Source organism: Rhinichthys klamathensis, unplaced genomic scaffold, assembly GCF_029890125.1.
Source record: "Rhinichthys klamathensis goyatoka isolate OS25496 unplaced genomic scaffold, OSU_Roscu_1.1 h1tg000254l_1, whole genome shotgun sequence".
Lineage (NCBI taxonomy): Eukaryota > Metazoa > Chordata > Actinopteri > Cypriniformes > Leuciscidae > Rhinichthys > Rhinichthys klamathensis.
In genome coordinates, this window is record NW_026606776.1 from 4,704,018 (window position 1) to 4,728,058 (window position 24,041).

A 24,041-nucleotide genomic window follows, 5' to 3' on the forward strand; every position below is an offset into this window, starting at 1 on the left:
GTTCCGCCGAAGAGGCCGGCCTGGGATATGGGGGCGTCGAGCAGACGAGTCCGCTCAACGTCCCGCATATCGGCCAGGTTCAGCCAAAGGTGACGCTCCTGGACCACATTAGTGGCCATCACCTGACCCAGGGAGCGTGAGGCCACTTTCGTCGCCCGGAGAGCGAGGTCAGTGGCGGCACGCAGTTCGTCAAACGTCCCTGGGTCAGTCCTGCCCTCGTGCATGTCTCTGAGCAGCTGGGCCTGGTAGACCTGCAAGGTGCTCATCGCATGCAGGGCAGCAGCCGCCTGTCCTGCAGCTCTGTGAGACCTCGCCACCATAGATGACGAGAATCTACAGGCCTTGGACGGGTGCTTAGGATTGCCACGAGAGGAGGCGCTCTGAGGACACAGTTGCATCGCAACAGAGCGCTCCACCGGGGGAATCCCAGTGTACCCATGGACAGCTGCGCCATCGAGGGGAGGAAAGGCGGAGAAAGCTGACGAGCGTTCACGGGAGGTCAAAGGAGCCTTCCATGATCTCGACAGCTCCTCATGCAGCTCCGGGAAGAAAGGAATTGGGGTTGGCTGAGGCCGTGAGGCGGCAGCCGCACCCAAAACCCAATCGTCCAGCCGCGAGCGCTCGGGGCAGGGCGGAGGGTTCCACTCTAGCCCGATGCTCACGGCTGCCCGGGACAGCATGGCTGTCATCTCGGGATCCGACACGGGCAACGCTGGGACTCCCAAAGGAGGCAACGCAGCCGCATCCTCACTTCCCGAAGACTCGAGCCCACCTTGTGATGCCGCGATCGACATCGTGTCATCCTCTGGAGCGCCGAATGAAACACGCGGGGCTTCCGAAGAAGGACCCGCCTGAGTCACCGCGGCACTCGCGGGTTGCAACACAGCGGAGGGGGGCGTGGTCCGAGGACGCATCGTCGGATTGCTCCACACCGTCACCCTCAGATCACCCTGTCCCCCAGCCGAAGTACCACCTCTCGTGGAGGAAGCAGAAAGTGTTGCGATGGTCATGTTCCCACAGAAGGAACATGAGTCATCCACGAGCGCTGCTTTAGCGTGTTCAAAGCCCAGACACACAAAGCAGCGCTCGTGCCCATCAGAAGATGACAGATAACGACCGCAACCAGAAGAACACGGGCGAGACATCTTTAAAAAGACGTGCCACGTGCAGCTCTTTTAGGAGAGGAAAAACTCTGCAATGCTGAGGCGACCAGGGAGAAAACACAAAGTCAGGCAGACCACTGCACAGATCGCAGGCAATGTGAAGACTCGCTGGGTACCGCCATCACAACAACACTGGAGAGTTCGCTCGTCTCGAAGAGGTGAGTCACTTGTAAACTCAGTTGTGGCTGTGGAGTGAAGAGATTCTCTTGGCTCCGAAGCGAAAACATGATCTGCTGTTGCAGGTGTCACTCCTTAAATACTCACGCGGTGAGGCGGAGATACATTATGCAAATTCCGCAGACCCATGGCATTTCATTGCCATAGGCTCGTTTTTTAATACTCGAAGAGGATTGGCTTTCTGGCGAAACCCCCCATTCTCCGTCATCCGACGTAACTCGGAGTGACTACGAAAGGGAACAGTTTTTCTCCTAACAAGGAAGATTTCAGTTCTGAAACTTACAGGATATTCTTAGAGTATGATGACCTCTCGTATGTCAAAAGCTCAAGGTAAATTTGATTTCTAAATTCATGACCCCTTTAATCTGAATGCAAAGTTTACTAGTAAAAATGACTTTAAATGTACAGCATTCGGAACTGATAACATGTATTTGGTGTCAATTGTCATTCTTCATGATCAACATTTTTGGTTTGTACTTTGTACATAAGAAATTAAGATCACAATGAGGAAAGTTTTTGTCAAGTTTTTTATTGGTGTTATTTGTTGTTTTGGCAATTTTTCCATGGGAACATGAGATGGCTGTAAAATAGCTCAGGGTTTAGATGATGAGTTCAAAAACCTGATGGTGCAGATCAATGATGGTATAGAAAAACACTCTGCTCTTATTTCAGTGACATTTACCAAAATTAGAGCTCCCTCTACTGTAATAGCCCCATTCTATTAATCATAATAATTCATATCACAAGTGCCTCAATTATGCTGTCCCACACAGATGACAATGACATTTTAATTTTCAGAAGCTGAGATTTTCATAGAAACATTCATTTTAAGTAATCAGAAGCTTATTATAATGTCAAACATAGATGGCCGAGCATATAAAAGACTGCCTTATTAATAATCCGCTAGCTTGAGATAAATTTCATTGTTTGTCTCAGTTGAGAATTCTTTACCAAACCATAGGGTTTGTGCAATGTTTCCCCTTTGCATAGTAAGTAAATGTTAACTGTTTTTCCTTTGACATGCAGATACCTTGAAAAGCGCAGCAGGCTGTGTGGGCTCCGCCCCCAGTGCAATTACATCATGCAGCTCTCTGTTTGGCCAGTGATGGCATTCAGGTCAGGGCAGACCCTGCAGTGCCCAGCCAGTTTACATTTTTTAAGGGGAATTATGCATATATGACAGTGGTGATTTCATCATGCAGCTGTATACGCTGCGAGTCTAATGGATTGATTTTTTTACTTTTTCATTTGGGTTTCTTTGTTTCATTAATACTACAGAAAGTGCCTGCAATATAACATGCTGAAATAACAAAAAGAAAAACTGTAAAGTTATGCCTTGAAATGTTTGTCCGAAGAAGATATGGGTCCCTCTGATAGGACGTAGTCATTTAGCCCCTCGAAACACACATGGATGTGTTCCCCACCAACTGGAACTTCAAATCATTGTTCTTTTTTTAAATTAACAAATATGTTCGTCTTACACTGGTGACCCTCCTCTGCCATGCGAGGTCCACAGCTGAAGCTGGTCATGCCTGGGTCGGAACCGGAGATTGGGGCATGTAAATCGGAAGTCATGCCCCAATGAGTGGTACCATCCACCAACAGTTATCAGGGTTGCTAAAAGGCTCGAGACCAGAGGGCAAAGGAACGGGGGCAGCGCTGGAGAAGCAGTTCTACGTGACTTTGGATTAAAAATGTTTGATCATTAAGTCTCTTTCTTCTCTCGCTTTCTGTCCTTTTTTATTCAAGTAACGCCATTGCTGTCGGCAACGGCGTCAGCAGCAGGAGAAGGTACAGTCCAGCGGGTTCTGACAGAACCCAGGGGCACACTAGGCAAGGATGCAGTTCTCTTAGCCTTTAGATGGCACTGGCGTTAGGGTCATATCGTCTTTTCTTGACATTTCTTGGTGATGAGGACAAACAGGACAAAACAAACAAGAGGGGGATTAGTGCAGGCAATGCCAGAGACATCAACATACAATTTGCTGCCCATCTGACCGCCTTAACCCGCAGCAACCACGTGGTTGTAGTCTCAATTGGCTTCTTAATCAATTCAAATAATTAATCAAAAGCTGCCCGTAACATTTTGGTTTGACTCCTAACGCCGTTGGGTTACGGCGGGTAAAAGCGTCTGTCCTTCGCAGCGGCAAGGAGAGACACAGAGTGTCCCTCCGTTGACTGCGGGTGAGTATGTGTTAGAAAGACAACAAAGGATGCGGAAAAAGAACATTACCTTCTGGGAGAAAAACACGGACATAGACATAGAGAACAGCAAGAAAGAGTTGTACAACATCGAGGGTCAGAAAAGGACGTCACACCCACAACATGAACGACGACGATACCACCAGGAACAACAAGAAAGGCAACAAGAACTGCAACAACACCAACAACGACAGGGGTTTGACACAACCTCCCCGTAGCGTGGCTTGATGTGGGGCATCCCAGCAGTTTAACATGCACCTGTCCATAGAGAGGTTACGTGGGAGACGCCACTATCGCTGTGTAGGGGGGGTGACTGGGGTAGCATGCAGGTGCAGTGCAGCGCGTGTGTCTGTACCAGGTCTCTGTGAAGCAGGCAGTAAAGGCAGCGGTGCCGGGCGAGTCCGGGTGGGGGGTGAGGGCTCTTGCTCTGTTCTAGGTTTTCAGGGGGCCCAGGGCCTTCCGGGAGATAAGAGGGTGTGGCAGCCAGCCATGGCACAAAGGCTGCCTACGACACAACCTCCACCCCTCTCCGCTCAAACTCTCACCCTTTCAGACAACGGAGGGGGGATTGAGAGAGAGATCACGGCGAGGAGAGCGGGTCAGAAAGTCGTCATCCCTTCCCACCCCGTCCCGCCCCAACAACCCACCCCGTTTCTCAAAGCAAGGAAAACAACAAACATCCCTCCCTTCCCTTCACTTGAGGTGAGCCCAGCCTTTGTGCGATGCTCTGATAGCACTCCGCTTTAGCTCTGGCGTGGTGCCAGTCCGCATGCAAACTTTAAATGGGCTCAGTCAAGATGCTATGTGCAAACGAGCATGCTGCGGTGAGCTAAGTCCTCTTGGATAACCTCCAGATCTCAAAGCTAGCTTCCCAGAACTTCCTCCTAGTTGGGTCTAGGCTGGCCATTAGAAAGGTTTTACATGTCCGCAGACAAACAGTTGCTAATCTACATTCAGATACTGTTTTTGAACCAAATGCACCTGTAAAGTTACGCTAACAGCATGTTTGATGTTACACACATTTATTGGAATCTTTAAAGCTACACTATGTAACTTTTAAAACGTTACTTGACGAGGAACATTGTTATGGTAATTACACGAGTTGTGTTTCGGCTACGCTATTCTGCACGGTTGAATCTGATGGCTTGAGGCCAATTAATTAACCAATAAATACCAAAAGGAGACAGATATCCGAAAAAAATGTCTTTTGAGCAGCTTACAACAAAGTTGTATTTGGTTTTAGAGATTGGCACTGTTACCAAGATAAACTTTGTTAAATCAATGTACCGCGAATTTGATGCTGCGCAAACTAAACGTATTTCTGAAAAGCCAAGCTGGTGTTGATTTGTGTTTAAGTGTGGGCACCGTCACTTTCATTTTTTTGTTACGAGCACACCTTCCACTACATATGGTAGTAGCCTGACCTTCTATATGTTACTTATGGATATGATGATACGAATGACGTAACTATACAATTTCCCGCAAAATCCAGCCCTTCATTTTGAACAAAAAAGTGTTACATAGTGTAGCTTTAAGTAATCATACAAGGTTACTTTCTCCAACAATTCCCATCTTACTACACAAATTGGTCATGGCATTACTGATATTGTACACATTTGAAATGTTAGCATGTAATTACAAAAAAGGCTACACACCATTCTTCCTCATTATATTTTATATTATATATAATTCATAACTGTCATTAAACATCTTGCTCAGTATCCATTTTATAATTTTGCTCGCATGCATGTCAAGCGATAGGCCAGTCTGCACGAGGTTCTGCTACAGTCTACAGAGCGCTAAACCAATTAGATTCCATGTCTTGACGTAGACTAAATTTTTATTTATTTACATATGTAGCCAGTTCATTTTTGGATTGGTTGTCAAGAGCTAAACATCTAGCTAGCAAATGAGGTAAAGTCGTGTGTAAACAAGATATTAGCATACTTAAGAAAATGTTACTTTTAAACAACTTACAGGTTGTTAAAATGGCATTTATTGTTACAGAAAAGTCATGTACACTTAACGTCCCTTAGGATTAACATTTTATCATAGCATATAGCTCAGAATTGAAGACTTTAAATGATGACCTAGTTTTAGTATCTGTTGTCTATAGCAGAAGCCCAGGCCCTTGTGTGTGAATGTGAGTGTGTAGTGGTAAGTGTTGTGTGCATGTGTGTGTGTGAGTGTGTGTGTATGTTTAAGTGTTGGTGAGCCTGTTCCAGGCTGGCAGGCAATAGGAAGCATGCGGTGCAGCTCTTACTTAAATCCCCATCCCGTCCCCCCCAGCACTATGGCTGCCATCAGGATGGCCCCTGCGATGGAGCCTATGATAAGGTTGGTGGCGCTAGGACCTGTAGAAGGGCATGATGGGAGAGAAACATGACGTAAGCTACAGGGGGCACCTGCTTAGTATGCAGGGTACACACATCAAATGCTGGACTTCACTTATGTTATACACTCTTTCAGTCATGTGATTACTCAGGATGCGTGTGACATAGGAAAAGTTCGGGAAGCCGTAGGGTAGATTATGCTCAACTAACTTACCATTAATAGTGTGTGTGTGTGGGATGTTATTGGATGTGGGTTCTGGAGAATTTAGGGGCTGCGCCCCTAAATTTTGAGCTATGCTACCAACGCAGGACTGACGAAAAAAAATGCACAGACGGGCACACACCAATTCCCTCTAAATTTTTTTCTTGCTGAGCAAAACTTTTTTCTATTGGGCGGACATTTTTCGCCACCTGAGCAAAAATATTCTTTATACCTGACCTGTACAGCATACGTAGAGACACAATGGTTTCAACATTTCAGTTATAACTTTTAACTTGAATGTGCCATTTCTATTTTATTTGACCCTTGATGTAACTTATTGGTATTAAATCATATTTTCGAAAAACAAGCTTCTTAACAAATTAAGAAGTCACTAAATGAAGCACATTTTAGGTTACCTGATATATTTTTTTACAGTACTGTTAACTGTACAGTCTTTACCAAGAAATCCTATGAAAAATAATTTACAAAATCTTCTGCAGGACAGTTCAATTCTTTAGAATAATAGAATATAGTATGAAAGTAAGCTGTTACACTGAGATGGTTTGGGAAAACCATAAAGTGTTTTTGTACAGTCAATTAATTGTGTACAGGAAGCATTAAACGATCAAAGTTAAATGATTGTTTATTGCTCATGAATTTCCAATATTTTCTTTAGCAGGGGGTTTCAAACTTTTTAATGGCAATGAACCCTAAACAATACCCTTGTGTGAGATTCTTTATTTAGGCTTATAATATAATACAATATAGGCCTAATATAATATAATATAATATAAAAAAACTAATTGAAGTATTTGAAGTGATATAATATATCAGTTTAAATGCTTCAATTTGTTTACATATTATATTATTATAATATGAAAACAAACTGAAGCATTTACATAGATCTAATAGCTAAATATTTATAAGAAAAGTGAATGTAAACTCTTTTATAATCTAACCATCCCTGAACCCCCGCCCCCCCCCCCCCCCCCACACACACACAAAAACATCTATTTAAACTAATGATGTATTTTGAGTTTGCACGCGGGTGGGTGTGTAATTGTTACCGTTCTGTGTCCATCAACCGTTATTTCCACCACTTTAATCAAACCACTCTCCTTTAAAACATTATGATGTGATTTTATTTCACATGTCTTTGCGTTTGGTCTATTTGGTCCACACACACACGACTCACTGCCAATCACACCGTTCTCTTTCTATGAAACCTGTAAACTGCATTCACCAGTTTTCACTCTATAGCGGTTGACCAGAGCACTGAAATTATTTCTCACTTAAACTACAATCAAATGGATTTCCCCACACATTTCGCGTCAGTCCTCTGCGTGGCATTTTATCCTTTTCTGCGCGGCCGCCGCTTCAGAAGTGTGCGGCCGCGCACGCGCGCAGCTTAGAGGGAACATTGGCACACACACAGACGCACAAAGAAACACTAACCTACAAACACACTCATGGTGAACTTTCACCCACTCACGTACACATCGGACCTAGTTAGAATGGAATATTTAGCTCAGCTCAGAAAGTGGGCCAGTTCTGAAGGGATTTTGTGTCCGTTAAAAATCCTATCTTATGTCAACGTCAGTCCAAGTCATCTCATGTTTTTCCACCTTCCTCGGTTGTTCTTCGTTCTTGATCCTCGCTTTGAATCTTTTGTTCTATGTAAGTGCCCAACATGGACCAGAGAGGGAAGCGCCGCAACACTCCATTAACAGAGGGTGGTAGTCAAAAAATATCCATGATAATAGCAGCCAGGGGAGAGGAGAAAATAACCAATCAATCAGTCCAATTACACGACAAAAATTACAAGGCACCATCACATTCAACACAACGGACAAAGCCACTGGGAGAACGCACGTACACGCTCACACACAGGGGATCACAGGATCTCCCTCTTGCTGGGGGAGTGGCATTAAAGGGTTAAGAGGTGCTTACTCTATTCCCCACCCTGTGCCTCCAAAAATCACCCCCAGGGCCAGAATGGTCCCTGCCACTGCCCCTATCAGCCTGTTTGTGGCCACGCTCACTGTGCAGAGGAAATAGGGGTGATTCAGCAGAGAAAATGTCACTCAAGGCCCCATTAAAAAAAATTTGTACACGTACTTAGTACTACTAGTGTTTGCAAAAGTCTTGTGAGTGGGAAAAGTCACAATATCAAGATGGGCACCTACAAAAAGCAGTGATCTTTGGAAATGGCTTTGAACTGGATTTTGGAGATAAGTTGTGTATGCAATTGAGGACTAGTCTGTAAGTTTTGTGTATGTAAATGGGATGCGTTTTATGTTAAGGAGAAGTCACGAACCCTTGGGACCCGGGTCCTCGATGACAGGCGGCTCTTTCGGGGGGTCGTGCATGCTGCAGTCTGTCCCTGCCCAGGTAGAATCACAAGTGCAGGTTGCTTCATTATTGCACACCTGAAAGATGATAAACAGTAGGAAGGAAATGTCAATATGCTGTGGTGTAAGCCCGGAGTTAATATTGTGAAATACTATTACAATTTAAAATAACGGCTTTCTATGTATAGATTTTAAAATATACATTATTCTGGTAAAGATACATTTTCAGCATCATTCATCCCGTCTTCAGTGTCACATGATCCTTCAGAAATCATTCTAATATGCTGATTTGCTGCTCAAGAAACATTTCTTATTATTATCACTGTCGAATACAGTTGTTCTGCTTAATATTTTTTGTGTAAACCATACTTTCTTACATGATTCAACAGGATGAATAGAAAGTTCAAAAGAACATCATTTATTTCAAATAGATTTTTTTTGTAGCAATGTAAAAGTCTTTGCTGTCACTTTGATCAATGCATCCTTGCTGAATAAAAGTATTAACATAGTCACAAGGCTATGGATTATATATCGCCTAGAAACCACGTAAAATCACTCCCTTTATAATCACTAAAAAGCTGTTCCACTGATCAATTAAGCTGACTGCAAAATGAATCTCTTATTTAGCCTACATAATGTTTACACTTTGCTTGTTATAAGTTAATTTATTACAAGAGGATTTGCAAGTGTGCAGAACTGGACTGGACAAAAACGCCTGCGTTTTGAAGGGTGAGTGGATTCTAACTTAAACATGTCTGATTGGCCATTGCGTTCATGAACTCAACAGATATGTTTGTGATTGGCTACATTGCTCAACGCAACAAAACACATAGTAAATTGAAATTCTTGGGAGAGGCTGCTCACTGCAGACCTAATGGGTGGAGCTTGACGTCCGGCTCCCCCTCGCTGGAAGTAATGGGTGGGGCTAGACGATCAAACCACACCCTAATCCTACCCATAATCCTATCGTTAAACATAACTCCACCCATTAGGTCCACAGAGGGGGAGCTGGATGTCATTTGGCTCTGCAGTGAGCACCACTTGAATTTTTAACGCTCTCGTCTCCAAATCGGTTTCGACAATATGCTATTATTACGGAGAAAACTGATTCTAGACCAGTTGTTATGGGCAGCTTTCCCCTCTAAAATATTTAGAAGCAGCAACAGTACGTGGTTTTAGTGAGAAAATTCCTTTTATGCCTTCCCTAGCCTTATACACGTTCCTCCTATGAGTTTTAACTTCTTTTCTCTTTTTATGTCTTACTGACCCAAAACTGTTGAAAGGCAGTGTACCTTCCATTATATTTTTGTAAGGTCATTTGCAAGCGGATTGCCATATTTGAAAGGCCTTGGCATTGAAAAGTTCAAAAACCCCATGCTTAAGGGATTTCAGCAGTTTCCTCTCACCAAAATTCAGCCTTTCTAAGACATGTAAACAAACCTGATGTCAGCAAATCCCAAAACACTACAGGCAGAGAATGTGTCTGATTTGCTATTTTACTGACTGACAATAAGAGGCAACCCAAAAAAAAGTTAAGCACTTTTATGCATAATTGAAATAAAAATCAGCCCCCTTCTTACAGATTTTGGATACCCATGACAATGTCTTATTTTTAGTTGTTGTGGAATAGATTATAATTCCTCTGGATATAAATTGAATGCATGGGATTAATTAAATCCCTGTCGTTAACATTCTGGATTAAATTTGTAAGTGGATTTGAGTGGATTCCTGGCTTTAGTGGGTGGGAATTCAAACAGGATTATTTTCAAGGGTGACTGTTAGGGCTGTCACGGTACCAGAAATCTCAGTTGTCTGTACCAATTTCGGTACCAGAGCAAAAACTGTTGAATTAAGTACTTTAAAAAAGTTTGTCCCGTACCTTGGTTATCACTGTCAATCTTTGCAGTTTCCGATTCAATCACGCATTTAAACAGTTGTCAATCCAGAAACGTTGCAGTGTATTTAGGAGCATAAAAAAACTAAACTTGTCTTCAGATTGTGAATGGTTAATGAACAGAAAACAAGAGAAGAGCCCTCCCTTTATAATCACTTAGGCTGTCAATCTCTAAAGTGCAAGCTCACCGAATTCTGCACTCTCGTGAAGACTTTTATAGAACTTGTTATAGAAAAAAAATGTCTTAATTGTACAATGAATCTGTTTACACTTTGCTGGTTATAACAAAAAGATTTGCTAGTGTGCAGCTTGCGTTGAACAAAACCTTGAGCAGTTTTAGCCGTGTTAAGCAGATTCGGACTGACTAGCACCTCTGATAGGGGCATTGCGTTCACACGCTAAACAGATATGATTGTGATTGGCTACCAAACACGCTGTGAATAAAATACTTTGACGCTCAGAGAGCGCTCAGACAAACACGAACAAGAGTGTTTGAAAGCAGAGTCTATTAGCGGGTACCAAGTACTCAGTACTACCGATACTGCAGAAATACTGGTTCCTTCAACTTATACCGACTGGTACCAGTACGTTTGACAACCCTAGTGAGCGTGGTGTGAGATGAGTCCAAGCAGCAGTGAGTATCAGATGGTGATCACTCACGCCGTGAGAAGAGCAGACTCGGCCACCGGGGCCAGACGGACAGGCTGTGAGATTCAGGGAGGAGATGGGAAGACATTTCCGCTCAAGGCACATCATAGAGGGGCCGCACGGCATACCGTCTTCCACATACCCTAGATCAGTGTCATCATCCAACAGCACATGTCCCCCGCTACAGAACAAGGAGAAATAGAAAATGTCAAAAGACATTTTTTCAGGAGGTTCGCCCTGATTATTTAGTGTCGAAAAGATTTGCAGAGATCCAGGAACAGACCTACAGTCCACCAGTCGCCCCTGATGGTTAAAGGTGGTGGGAGTAACGTCACCTTTCAGTGTCCCGATCCTTGGGATTCTCCCAATATTAGAGCACAGCAGGTACCCACAGAACACATCGCTGTAAATCCACAGGATTTGGAAAGTATTAGAGATGGTAATGTGATCTTGTCTAGACAGTAACCCATGTTCTGCAAATTTCATGTGGGATTCACATACAGATTTTTTCAGTATTTATTGGCAAACATTTGCTGCTGTTCTAATTTCCTTACACCCACGTAGATCAAGTTGTTGCAGATATTATCAGTAAACATATCATATTAGTATCTATATCAATAAAACAAGGCGCTTAACTCAAATAAATACCCATGCCAATCACTGGTAATGGCAAAGATGGGGTTAATCTGTAATCAATTAAATTAATCACATTTTATTATTCTAAAAAAATAAATAAAACAGCAATTGTCATATCTCGTTGAGTTTGCACAAAAACAAGTCTTGGCGTTAACATTTGTACAAATGACATTGTTTCACTGGTATATGATATTTTATACTTGAGCATTGATAATAGTTAAATTCCATCATACAAAGTCTGCAAATTACATCATGATTGGATTCAATATATAAATTAATATTTAGCCCTACTTCTAACATCAGAACAGCATTAACAATACCTGGTGTACATACATACAACTTAAAGGGATAGTTCACCCAAAAATGAAAATTAACCCATGATTTACTCACCCTCAAGCCTTCCCATGTGTATATTTCAGACGAATATAATCAGTTATATTAAAAAAATGTCCTGGCTCTTCCAAGCTTTATAATGGCAGTGAATGGAGGATGAGATTTTGAAGGCCAAAAAAGTGCATCCATCCATGATAAAAGTAAATCCATACGGCTCCGGGGGGTTAATAAGGGCCTTCTGAAGCGAAGCCATGCGTTTGTGTAAAAAAATATCCATATTTAAAACTTTATCAACTAAAATAACTAGCTTAACTCCGATTGTATTCGTCTGAACGAAGAAAGTCATATACACCTAGGAAGGCTTGAGGGTGAGTAAATCATGGGGTAATTTTCACTTTTGGGTGAACTATCCCTTTAAGAAGACACAAAGTTCTCAATGCTTTCCATCATTTTCAGCAGGTTTAAAGAGTGTGAAAGGCATTTATTGCAAAGCAAATGCCTGAGAACTTTGCAGAACAAGAGTTACCATCTAGACTTACTTGACCTGGTTTTGTACCATGGTGCCACATATTCCCACTCTCCAAATAATTGGGGGAACTGACTCACTGTTTGCTGCAGGGCACCCATTTGTCTCCATCTCTCCCACAATTCCCTTTTTCTGTCCCCTCTGTATTTAACTTCTCATAGCAGTGCTTCTCTGACCCTCCAGTCTCTGAGAGAAGAGAAACAGACAGAAAGAGCAGCAGGACAAAAGAATGCAATTAGGAAAAAGAGGAACCACAAGAAAGCGTGTATTGAAAGGCAGAGCAGGGGGTTTGCAGCTTTTTTTAGTGTTTTCTTTGGCAAGAACAGTTGAGTAAGTACTCTGAAAGCATCAGTGTCACTTACTTGAACCCCAGATGTATTTACACTGACTGTCCCGGGTCTTACATTCACCACTGTAACAGCGGCCCTGGAATAGTAGCAAATAAAGTGTGGAGGGTTTGATCAAAAATAGCCTATATTTTGTTCTGCCATGTTTCTAAATTGCTTTATATAGATATTATCTGACCTGATTGAGCTGACACGAGTAGCCATCTTGCTTATGAAGATTAGGGGGGCACTGTAAGAATAACAAAGATCTTTAAAAGATATAAAAAAAAAAAAAAGATATAATTGAAGTATTTTTGCAATAAAAATTAATAAAAAAGATACCCAGTATTTTTACTATTTAGTTCAGCATTATTTAAGTTTTAGTATTTTCTGATGATACTAAATGTGATTTACTTGAACAAAATGTAGTTTGTGTGTCCAGTAACTAGAGCCTTGGTGTGAAGATTGTGAAACAAGTTATGTAATAGTACTTGACAAAATGAGCGACAACTGACAACTGTTCACTAAATGACTGCACTATCAAAGTTAATCTTTCAGCCCTGCACATTTTTTTTAGAAGTGTTAAAACTGCAGGCGGGCTGTCATTTAGTGAACAACATGCCTTCTGTTATGGCAGTTATGGCTAATAGAGAGGCTATAGTATGACATCAATATCACTAGCTATGTTTCCATCCAAAGTTGCAAATCTAACTTATGCGAAAAATGTTAATATTGCATAAACATTTGCAAATAAAGCAATGTTTCCATCCCATGTGTTCAAGAGAACAAAATAGTCACTTCCTGGGAAATCGGCGCAAAATATCTGCAATAAAAATGTAAGTTTCTGCAATTGGGGAAGCCACTCTGGCTCTTTTTTCCTATAAATTACATGCATCTCAGAGGCGTTTTTCCCCCCTTTAGTCTAAACCAGTTCAGAGGAATTCCCGCCCTACAGCTAATTTAATTGGTTAAGGTTACAGTGACGGGTTTAGGGATCAGTACAGTGATTGAAATGACCAATGAAATCTTTAGAGTTAGCTGCAGGGCGGGATTTCCGCTGGTTTTGGAAATAAAATCACACGTCTCAGAGCGTGCAGATGAAACGCAATAAATGATATCATGTTATCTATTTTGTATTCGGATACCTGGTTTTTGGGAACGCGATCATGTGAGACGCTTCTGGGAGGGAATTAAACCAAATCATTATGGTGACAGACTTTGACTCTTTCATTTCTGAATGATCAAACCAACATTTGAGATGCTGTGTGATGAAATTGGCCCACTGGTTTGTCCAGTTATCTAACCACATCCACTGCCGAGGCAAAGAAAAGAGGGTTTTTTTTGTTGCGCACTGAGGGATTTATTCGGTAAATATGTTTCCATCGTAGTTCATGCACAGGTTTTTTGGGGGGATAAAAAATGTATTAAATTAATAATAATAAAAAAATGAATTAAAAGGTTTATGCGCGTGCATTTTGGCCTTTCCATCCAGATTTTTTTATGCGATATCCCAAAATGCACTTAAAAATAGGTGGATGAAACATAGCTATTGTGTTTGCCATGTTGTTACTGATGCATCTTCAGAATAAATTGTGGCTCATTGTCAGAAAAACGGTGCCAGTTGTGTCCTATTGTGTAACCATGACTTACTATAAATATTATTTACAGGAAAAATCAGATACGGGATATTTCATAGAATTAACTCTCACTTTAATTTATTTATTTGTGTAATGCATTTTTAATTGTGTACATTTTATTTTTTAAATGTTTGTGTTCCATGGGAATGTCAGCAAATTTGCTTATCCATCACCATTACATTTTAATGGTATATACAGAAAATAGAAAAAAAAAAGAAATACTACCCAAATTTAGCTTTTACTGAAATTAAAATTTGCTTTTAATATGTAGTTTTATTTATATAAAAAAATATTATGCACTTTCTGTTTGGCATTTCCCCTTTAAAAATGTTTTAATATATCTTAAGTCATATTTAAATAATTGACATCCTATAAAGAACATAAAAATAAAAGAGCAAAACCTGTCCCGAGTCTCCTGAACAAGTCTCTGATATGTCACAATCATTTACAGCATATCGACAGCTGTATCCCCGCGGGTAGAACTGAAAAAGGTGGAGGGACAGGGATTGAGAGAAACAACTGATCAGTGCATGTAAGACACTCAATAGTTGACGTTGGTGGAAGTCATGATGAATGGTGAGGCAAAAGTGAAGTGTCTTACTAGGCATGTGCCGTTGCAGCAGGGGCCGTCACTGCAGTGCGCTCCATTAGACAAAGAACATTTTTTACAGCAGTCTTTATAGCACTCCTGCACAACCAGAGATAAACATATGCACACAGACCAAACATGGTTAGCAAAGCATGAAATTATGAAAAATGAAATTTAAAAAAAGTGCTTACCATTCGGGCCCCACAGTCACACTCCTCTCCCACTTCCACGTAACCATTCCCACATTCTGTAGCCTCAAAGAGCTGCCGACACAAAGCACAAGATTTATCCAGCATCACGTCCAATGATTTAGCTTGAACTTGATTTTTGCTTTAAGTTTGCTGTCAATGACAATCAGTCACAAAACATGTGAGAACTGATGACATTTGGTGTCACTGAGGTAAAACCTGCTTCAATGTTTCAACTTCAGCTTTCTGTTGAAAACCTATTTTTTGTGGGTTGCGGGTACATGAACAGAACAAACAGAGAAAGGCAAGTAGATCCAAAAATAGATTAGTAGGAGTGTAGGATCCAAAAATAGAGCAAAACTGTAACATACATTATTAAAAAGAAGTGCACGCCAAGACAGCAGGATTTTAAAAGAGAGTAACGTTTGGAGCATAGGTATGGAAACTTGTTTCTGCCATTTAAATTGTGAGTTGTGAGATAAAAATGTGCATTTTAGCAATTCTATGGCAGAAACAAGTTTCTATACAGAAGCGATGCAGTGTTTATTCATTTATTAGCTGAAAAAATAGAAGCTGTAAAAGATGTACAAAAAAAAAATTGTACTGAAAAAGTGCTATGAAAAAATATATCAAAAAATATTTCGCTTATTTTCTCCCCCGACAATTAACGGGGGAAAAAATGTAATGAAAAAACAATGAAAACTGCATGACGAGATGGTGATTGTAACTGTCGAGCTAACTATGTGGAAAAACAGGCCGTTGATATTCACTCAAAGTCTTGTGCAGTTCTTTTTATTTATGCACTTCACATTTGCGGGCATGTGTATGCAGGTGAAGTTTTTTTATTTTTTATGTTTTTGTATTTTGTCCAAACTATTCTTCAAGCCTACCTTGTTGGGTTTGTTAAACAGACATGAAGCACCGCCTCTTAGAAGGAAGTTCCTGTAGTCAGAGATGCTGCATTTGGAAAACCTGCGTGGGTGTTGCACTCTATGGAGGAGAACAGGGGAAAATAAACCTACACGAATCAAGAAATACGACGGGAAACTAGAAGCTAAAATGCCCGGAAAGTAGTCGGGAGAGGCTATAGGATAATGTGTGTGTTTAACGATACCCAGTGTCTTCCATTATACATCCCACCCATGAATCCATGCAGCCGCACTCCTCTGAGAGAACACAAGAGTGAGCGAGAAAGTCAGTGAGTTCACTTTAAATCCTAAACTCTTACAGTGAACAAATAAGAAACGCAGCAGTTTGACACCAGGTGGTGAAACAGACTTACTCCTCCTGATCACAGGATCCCACTGGATACCAAGATTCTGTGCTAAACTCTGAGAGAGAGACATGGCCATTGTCCATGTGCTGCCAAACTGAAAAAGAGAAACAGATACAGCAGTGCACGGATCCAAAAGTAAGATGTCACTTCATTTGTCATTTAAAATTGCTGTAAGGTTTAACTAAAATGCCCAGTCTGTCTACCCAGAATGCTGTGTGTGCCCAACCTCACCTCATTAACACCGATTCCTCTTCCTTTGGAGCAGACACCGCTAATATATGCAACACTGCTCCGGCCATAATGAAATGTCACATTCCTGCAAGAAGAAAGAGATTTTTTAATTTATCTTTGTCACCTGTTCCCTTTTTCTGTAAATGCATTACCAAAGAATGGTATTCAGCCTCATTCTTAGGAAACTGTGCCATTTGTGCCAGGAATTTATTGTTATTATTATTATTACTAAACCTAAAGCAAACAGTAATGTGCTATTTTATTTTTAACCCCGATTCTGAGATTGAACAGATAATAATAATGGCTTGGTTTTTGTTACCTAATATGATTTCAATTTTGTTTAATGTAAAAAAACTGATCACTACAATATTTTTTCCAAAATAGATGTACTATTGATTTGACAAGACCAATAACAGTAAGCGTTAAAAAAAAAAAACAGTAGAAAGAAACCATACAGCCAAAATAATAATAATAAGTTATCATGATGTTGAACAGAAAGAGCTGGGACAAATTATGCATTGTGATATTCAGCATTTTACATATACAGTGAAAGTAAAATATTATATTTTCAATGAAAGTACAATTCATTAAAAAAAATCTATATACAACTTAAAATGTAATGATGAATGGTGATATGCAAATTGCAAAATGAATGGTGATATGCAAAAAATGGTGATATTTTGCATTATACACTAAACAGAGTTAAATAAAATATTATGACTAAGTCCAGTATTCTGTTAACACACATAAATTGCACAATTTCCTGAGAATGACCCACACATATTCAGAATTCTACAATATCACAGAACGTGAATCATCATCAAACAATGAAAAATTCACAACAATCTTTATCTCGTCCTGCAGCTCCCACAACTGAACCGAATCCTTTCTGTTACTGGCAAACCAAGCAACTCACGTGAAGAGGTGCACGGCATCGGCGTTAATGTTGATGTTCTGTTGTCGGTACTTTGAAAAATCTCTTAACATTTCCAATGGCTTCACGCTCAGAGGAATCCGGTCCCTGTCAGTCCAAATCTCCACAGCAACCAATACCACACGTGTATTCAGCTGCTCCTTAAAAATCTAAAGGGAATTTGATTTGAATCTTAGATTAAGATGAACACAAAATGAGTGGATATTAGGGTAACATTTTGCCGCAAAAAATATGGAAACATACAGCATCTACAAAGTTGACCACTGATTTGGCAGAGTTCCGGGTGTGCTTTTTACTCTTATGCCTTTTAAACTGTAAAAACAAGAGATTCAAATAGAAAAGCAGTTTCAAGGTTCTGCAGTACATGAAAAATATGGTAACATTTGTTATTCAGTGCCCTCTAGTGGATCATTCATGCAGAAATTTGTACTTATAACAAATTTCAGTGCTTTGATTCAGAAATGCATAAAGACATTTTCAGACTAAGTTAATTCACGAGGGATGCCTGGATAAACTCACCGTGTTGTGGTCGGCGACAATCATTATTTCCAGATACTTCATTTCCTCAAAAACGTTACGTGGCATCTAAGAAAACCATTACAAAATCCAAATGATACAATGTTGAAGTATGAGGTATGAGCATTGAGAAACAGCGGAGCACATGGAAAAGGTCGAGGGTCATTTTCTTACAGCTCTTTTCTTCCTTCTCTTTAACCAAGGCATGCGAGCGAAAATATGTTTTTCCTCTTCTTTTTCCTCAACTGGGTCATCAGCAGCTGAGGGAAACAGACATGAAGGTAACCATGGAGATGAGGGTGGTGATATAATATCTTGCTACATGTCTTTAGGACCTTGGCACACTTACCCCAGTCACCTGGGACAGAGGTCACATGGAGCGATGATGTTCGTCGCAAAGTGTGGGGTCGTGCCTCTGTTTCCTAAAAGGTACAAGCATGGTGACATTTGTAGACAACACTTGTGAATCAAGGCCGTAACCATGTCGTGAACATTGGGGGGGGCCGAAGTTTTTTTTAGTCTTTTTATTTCAAGAAATTCAATAATTCAAGGATTAAAAGGGATTTAAGTGAATAGAGAAAAAGAATGGGGGTAGTGAAGTAATCGATTTAAAAAATACTCGCAAATAATGTTTTATTTTTAAAATATGCACACATTTAATCGTATGTCTAATATGTCAAACGTTCCTTGTCTTATTCAGTTATGAACTATAAGAATCATGTAAATGATAACATTTTCAATTCAAAATGGTGAAATTTGATTTAAAAAGTTGAGTATTTTGCATCATTGGATATAACTGTCGGTAGTTTAACATTTCTATTGTAAAACATTGTCAAATCATAAATGTTTAGCTACTTAAATCATACCATACACTCTTTCACTCGCACTCGTTTCCTATGAACAGTAAGGCCTGCCTTCTTTGATGTGATTGGCCAATCATTGGTTGATTTGATTTGGTCATTTCTAATTATTGAGAGGAACCTTGTCCTCATCAATGTCTGTGGTGGTTACGGCCCTGGTGTGAATAATGAATCCCAAAAGACGATAAGCTGTAATGATGTGATCTTACCACGGTGTGAGTCAGTTTCAGAGGCTCGATGAGATAGACAAAATTACCATCATCAAACATCCCACTAGAAGAGTGAAAATCACAAGAACAAGGGGGTTGGGAAAAGAGAGTCAGGGATGTCAATTGGAAAACGGATACAAGGACAGATAAAACCTCAATGAGTCATATCACTTGTCAAGTGACAAGAAAACCAAGAAGAAAACCACAGCCACGCTTTTACAACCGAACAAACGCTTCTGCTCTTTCCCTTGACTGCTCTCTGTGACACTCAACCACACACTAACATGGTGACATTCAAATCTTTTCATGTGTACCAACTGCCATCTGGCCTCACAGTGGGTCTCCAGGTCAGACACACACACACACATACAAACAAAAACAAGGTTTCTTACTGAAGTCCATTGCAGGTGGATAAAGCTACACGGGAGTCTTCTTTTCCTCTCACGTGGCCGTGGTAGTAGCAGTGTTCACCGCCCTAAACAAACGCACATTCATCACTGCTATGTAGTGGTTATTTTCAGGGTTCTGTTTGATATAGGTACAGTATGTGCTCTTTGTGTCTTACCCTGGAGAGAACTGGCTTATCGTTCTCATAGTGGATCTCCATATAATCTGAAGAGAGCAGATCACTAAAATAGAAGTGTGAGAGAGAATTTAATCTCACATTAATTATCCAACAACTAAATAATAACCTCAGCAAACAGGGAGTAATGTTATGGCAAGGTTAATTATGGCACTTGTTAATTTATTATCAATAAGACATCCCAAATAATTTACAACATTCTTTGATTCTATTTCAATATCTATGATCTTTAACCAAAACAAAAACCCCCAAAACAGTATCATTGCTTAATCTCTAGAAGCAAAAAAGAATGGCCTCAGTCTTACCTAAGTGTAAGAAAATAAGAAGCTTATTATCCAAAAACGAATTGAACATCTCTTGTAACTGAATAGCCATTTTATCCCACAGGACTCCTTTATTTTGTGACTAAAATTGCTGCATCATCAGAATAAAGAAAAAGCTCCTCCAACATGCTGCTTTAAGATAATTTATACATAAAAGAAAAAATAAGGGACCTAAAATACTCCCTTGAGGAACTCCACAAGTAATTGATAATGAGCTTGCCAATACACCTTGGCTTCTGTCTTCAAGATAAGACTGTACCCACCTAATAGCTTTCTCATTGAAATGAATCGCCTTTTAGTTATACAATAAAAATGCATTTTTTTGCATTTATAAATGCAAAATGATAACATGGAATTTTCCCTTAATATTCGCACAGCCAAAACGCTTAAAAATAGGATGTTTTGAATGTTCAGAACATTCAGAAATAATCTTTTCATAACTTATGAAACGTTTGCAAAACGCTCATAGAACATATTTTTGTTAGCTGGGAAGCTACCGCCCCAGATCCCATGCATCCGTATAAAAATGCAATAGATATGTATTTGAAATAACAAATTGTGGCTATATTAATGTCTTATGATAAATATATTAACAACAGCATCAGTAGCTGAAGTCAGAGTGATTTTTTTTTAAACACCTTGACTTTTGATTCATGCACTAAAAAACCCGAGACATTTTTTTTTAAATAATTATTTTGTGTTCCACAGGCAAAATTTTAAAAATAACAGAATTAAAATTTTTCATCCCTTTAAACAGATAAAAATGTAATCCCTGGCCTTGGCTATTTTTGGTTATTTCTGACAAATTGCTTGTGATGTTCCTCATTTGTAAACAGCCTTGACAAAAGCATCTGTTAAATGAATAAATGTAAATGTAATTACTAGGGTGGCAGTTAATCTCAAATAAAACACCTAGCACCTTATATGCTGTTAACCATAACACTGTGACAACGCAGCATTCACACTTCTTACAGGGAATAGTTTAGATGATTTAAACCACAATGTTCTTAGCTCTTCAACGAATACCTTTAACGTAAAGGTGCTGACAGACAATAAATGGCAGGGAGGAGAGGACTGAATAGGAAAGTGGCACACCATTCACACACATTTCCGTGATAAGCAAGGAAGAACTTTAGCGAGAGATTTTAGGATTTTAATACAAAAAGGAGAGAATATAGCAGTGTTCAACTGAACAATGTACAACTGAACACGGTGTTCTTAGAGGCAGACCTGTCTTTTACTTACAGACACACACACTTACTTGTTCAAAGTGAGGTCCAGAGTGAATGTGGTGCCAAAGGCGTCCAGCTGGAAACTTGCTTGGGCCAGGTGGACGTCCTGTGGTCAGGGAGATAAACAGGGGCTCATTAACACTTCACAAAACAAACATATGTTGCTACATCAAATGTGCCGGCAAAGCCCGCAAATGTAATGGGTAAAATTTCATGTCTGTCTTGCACACACATTAACTCATATGTTCAAAAAGCAAATCTCTGCAAGGGCATCTATAGATAAAACACCTGCTCTAGTCTAGAGCATCATAAATCACACAGCTGTGCTGTATTACAGCAGAAATACTGCATTGGCAAAAGTAAAGTGAGAGTGTGTGCACAATGCAATCCCACAACGTCTGTTCAGTATGGAGAGCGAGGGAGAGAAAACTGCCTCTTTTGCGAAAAGTGCATTAGATTTGTGAGGGAGGGCCTGTGAACCTGGATCAACTCTGAGCATTGGGCATACTGCACCATTCCCAGCAGCTGCTAGAGGTATGAAATGAAGCAGCTTCCTTGCTTCACAACTCCTTAGCGCATGAGTGTTGAAGACCTAAATGCAGGGGGGAGGGCTCTTCATATTTTGCGTCTCACCTGTCCATCCCCGGCCTGGTTCCTCGCCCGAGTGTCCAGATCATGATACGTGCTCTCCGAATCCTCATTCAAGTAGTAAATGAGCCGGGAGGGATATGTGACGGTGACCTCATGCTCTTCCGATTTTCTTCCCGTGGAATTGCCCTGTGCCGCTGCTGTCGCTTCTCGCGGGGTCTCAGACACGAGCTGATCCCTGAGATCCTCATTCTGCACGGCGCTGGAAACTGCAGGATAGGAGGAAACTGTTTACTGCTTTACAGTCTTCATCTCGGAGAAGGATCCCTTCAATTATATATGAACGTGTGCCAGCCAGCAGTTGCAGCCCTGTGATGCTGCAGAGAAGCTGCGCACAGATCTCTCTTATGCAGATCTCAGTGTATCGAACGGAGGCACTACGGCTTATAACCAAATAAAACACTGAAATCGGATCACACATTTATGACAGTGGACGAGAGGGCGAGACATGAAACATGTAATGGCAACAGAGACATATTGACAAAACATAACCATATCATTTTTTTTTCTCAACTTTATCAGCTGGATATTTGGATATCTGATATCTGAATTGTAAAGGCATTAGACACGCATCATGTCAGCTAATGATAATCTATTGTCATGGTAATCGAATTAAGATTCAGTCCTTATACCACGTTCTCATACAACACCATACTAATGGGGCTGTCAACCCTTAGAGAGGCCTTCAAAAGCTTTTACCCCCCTCTGCAGAGATTGACATGTATAAACGGTCGTAAACACAGTTAAGTAATGGAGGCTGCTCAATCAAAGCCTACACAGAACCTGCGTATTTTGCTGGGAATTCCTGCCGCAACAAAAGGCGTTGGAAAAACAAATTGCGCTAAAACTAACGTACAGTAGAGCAAATATCGAATAATATTATTTAAATTATAAAGTTACGCAACGTAATGGTTATACTTACCCGTTGAGATTGAGGCGATAGAAGATGGCACGGAAAGAAATATGCTAGCGAGCAGACACAGATGGAATATCAGACGCATGATTCATATTTGAAGACTAAATAAAATGTCATTAGCGCATCAATTTACAGCGAGTCCATTATTATGAGGGCGATTTTAGTGCGTATCCCGCGGGAAGTGGGGGAAATCCTTCATGCAGCATCGGAGACTGAGGGGTGGGTAACACGGTAGGGATGCTGAGGGGTGGGGAGGACTGGGAAAGAAGGCGAAGGGGTGGTAGCACGGGTGGATGGAAGGCGGTGGCCAAGCAGCTCATATCGGTAAGGGAAGCCACTGCGACTGCGCAGTGTATCTTCTGCTGCGCTGACGCGTCATCCATCCTCACTTTGTACACAGAAAATCAGAGATTTACTAATGACTTCTCAATGGTCTAATAAATTTAGACAACTAGAATGGTTATACACTAGCCCACAACCTAAGCCTGAAATAAAAGCTTTGGTCTTTTATATGTTAATGAAGAAAGACATTAGTTTATCCGTTCATTACAAGTGTAAGGCCACATGGACAGACCATCGTTCAAATGTTTTGGGGGAATTCTTTTTTTTTTAGTCATTATTAGCACACATATTTTATATTTATTATTTGCATCATATAATATTATTGCTTTATTTTGATGGTCACTTTTGAATATTCTGTTGACTAAGCATCATTGCAACTACTTTTCAACTAACTCTCCTTAGAGTATTAGTAGACTGTCTGCTTAATATCTGCTAACTCTTTATTGCGATGGTCCTCCAACAAACATTCTACTGACTATAACTTTGCAAGTACGTCAACTTATTCTAACCCTTACCCTACCAGTCTACTAATACTCTACTAATACTCTAATGAGGGTTAGTAGACATGTAGGTGCAACGTTACTTATAGTCAACAGAATGTGTTAAAGGGACCATCAAAATAAAGTCAAAATAACCTTGCTACCTTATATAGATGTATTTTTCTATTGTAATTATATATTTTTTATTTAATTTTTTCTCAACCCACACCACTGCATTTTGTAAAAGAAATACTCTGCTAATGCACAGTACTTGTATCCCAAAACTG

At 40.4% G+C, this 24,041-nt stretch overlaps 1 protein-coding gene across 4 annotated transcripts; it reads right to left on the reverse strand.

Annotated features, from left to right (window-relative positions):
- Positions 1-1,849: 1,849 nt before the first annotated feature.
- On the reverse strand, positions 1,850-23,215 carry adam23a (ADAM metallopeptidase domain 23a). Of its 4 annotated transcripts, XR_008808958.1 has the most exons (27): positions 22,940-23,213; positions 22,003-22,226; positions 21,399-21,475; positions 19,797-19,860; positions 19,624-19,706; positions 19,232-19,295; positions 18,512-18,584; positions 18,337-18,422; positions 18,166-18,231; positions 17,890-17,958; positions 17,629-17,795; positions 16,713-16,797; positions 16,488-16,575; positions 16,320-16,371; positions 16,096-16,195; positions 15,209-15,280; positions 15,030-15,116; positions 14,830-14,910; positions 12,991-13,041; positions 12,828-12,891; positions 12,546-12,651; positions 11,254-11,373; positions 10,983-11,151; positions 8,395-8,506; positions 5,806-5,896; positions 3,898-4,088; positions 1,850-3,243 (listed from the first exon to the last, which is right to left on the reverse strand). XR_008808958.1 is itself a non-coding variant. In XM_056266798.1 (26 exons), exons 1-26 carry the CDS (start codon positions 23,016-23,018, stop codon positions 3,198-3,200), a joined length of 2,376 nt encoding a protein of 791 aa, XP_056122773.1. In that variant the 5' UTR covers positions 23,019-23,215; the 3' UTR covers positions 1,850-3,197. The 4 variants fall into 4 exon arrangements, 3 of the variants coding, with proteins under 3 accessions (XP_056122773.1, XP_056122772.1, XP_056122774.1); XM_056266798.1 differs by lacking the exons at positions 3,898-4,088; positions 5,806-5,896 and adding an exon at positions 8,028-8,118 and having other exon boundaries at positions 22,940-23,215; XM_056266797.1 differs by lacking the exon at positions 3,898-4,088.
- Positions 23,216-24,041: the final 826 nt, after the last annotated feature.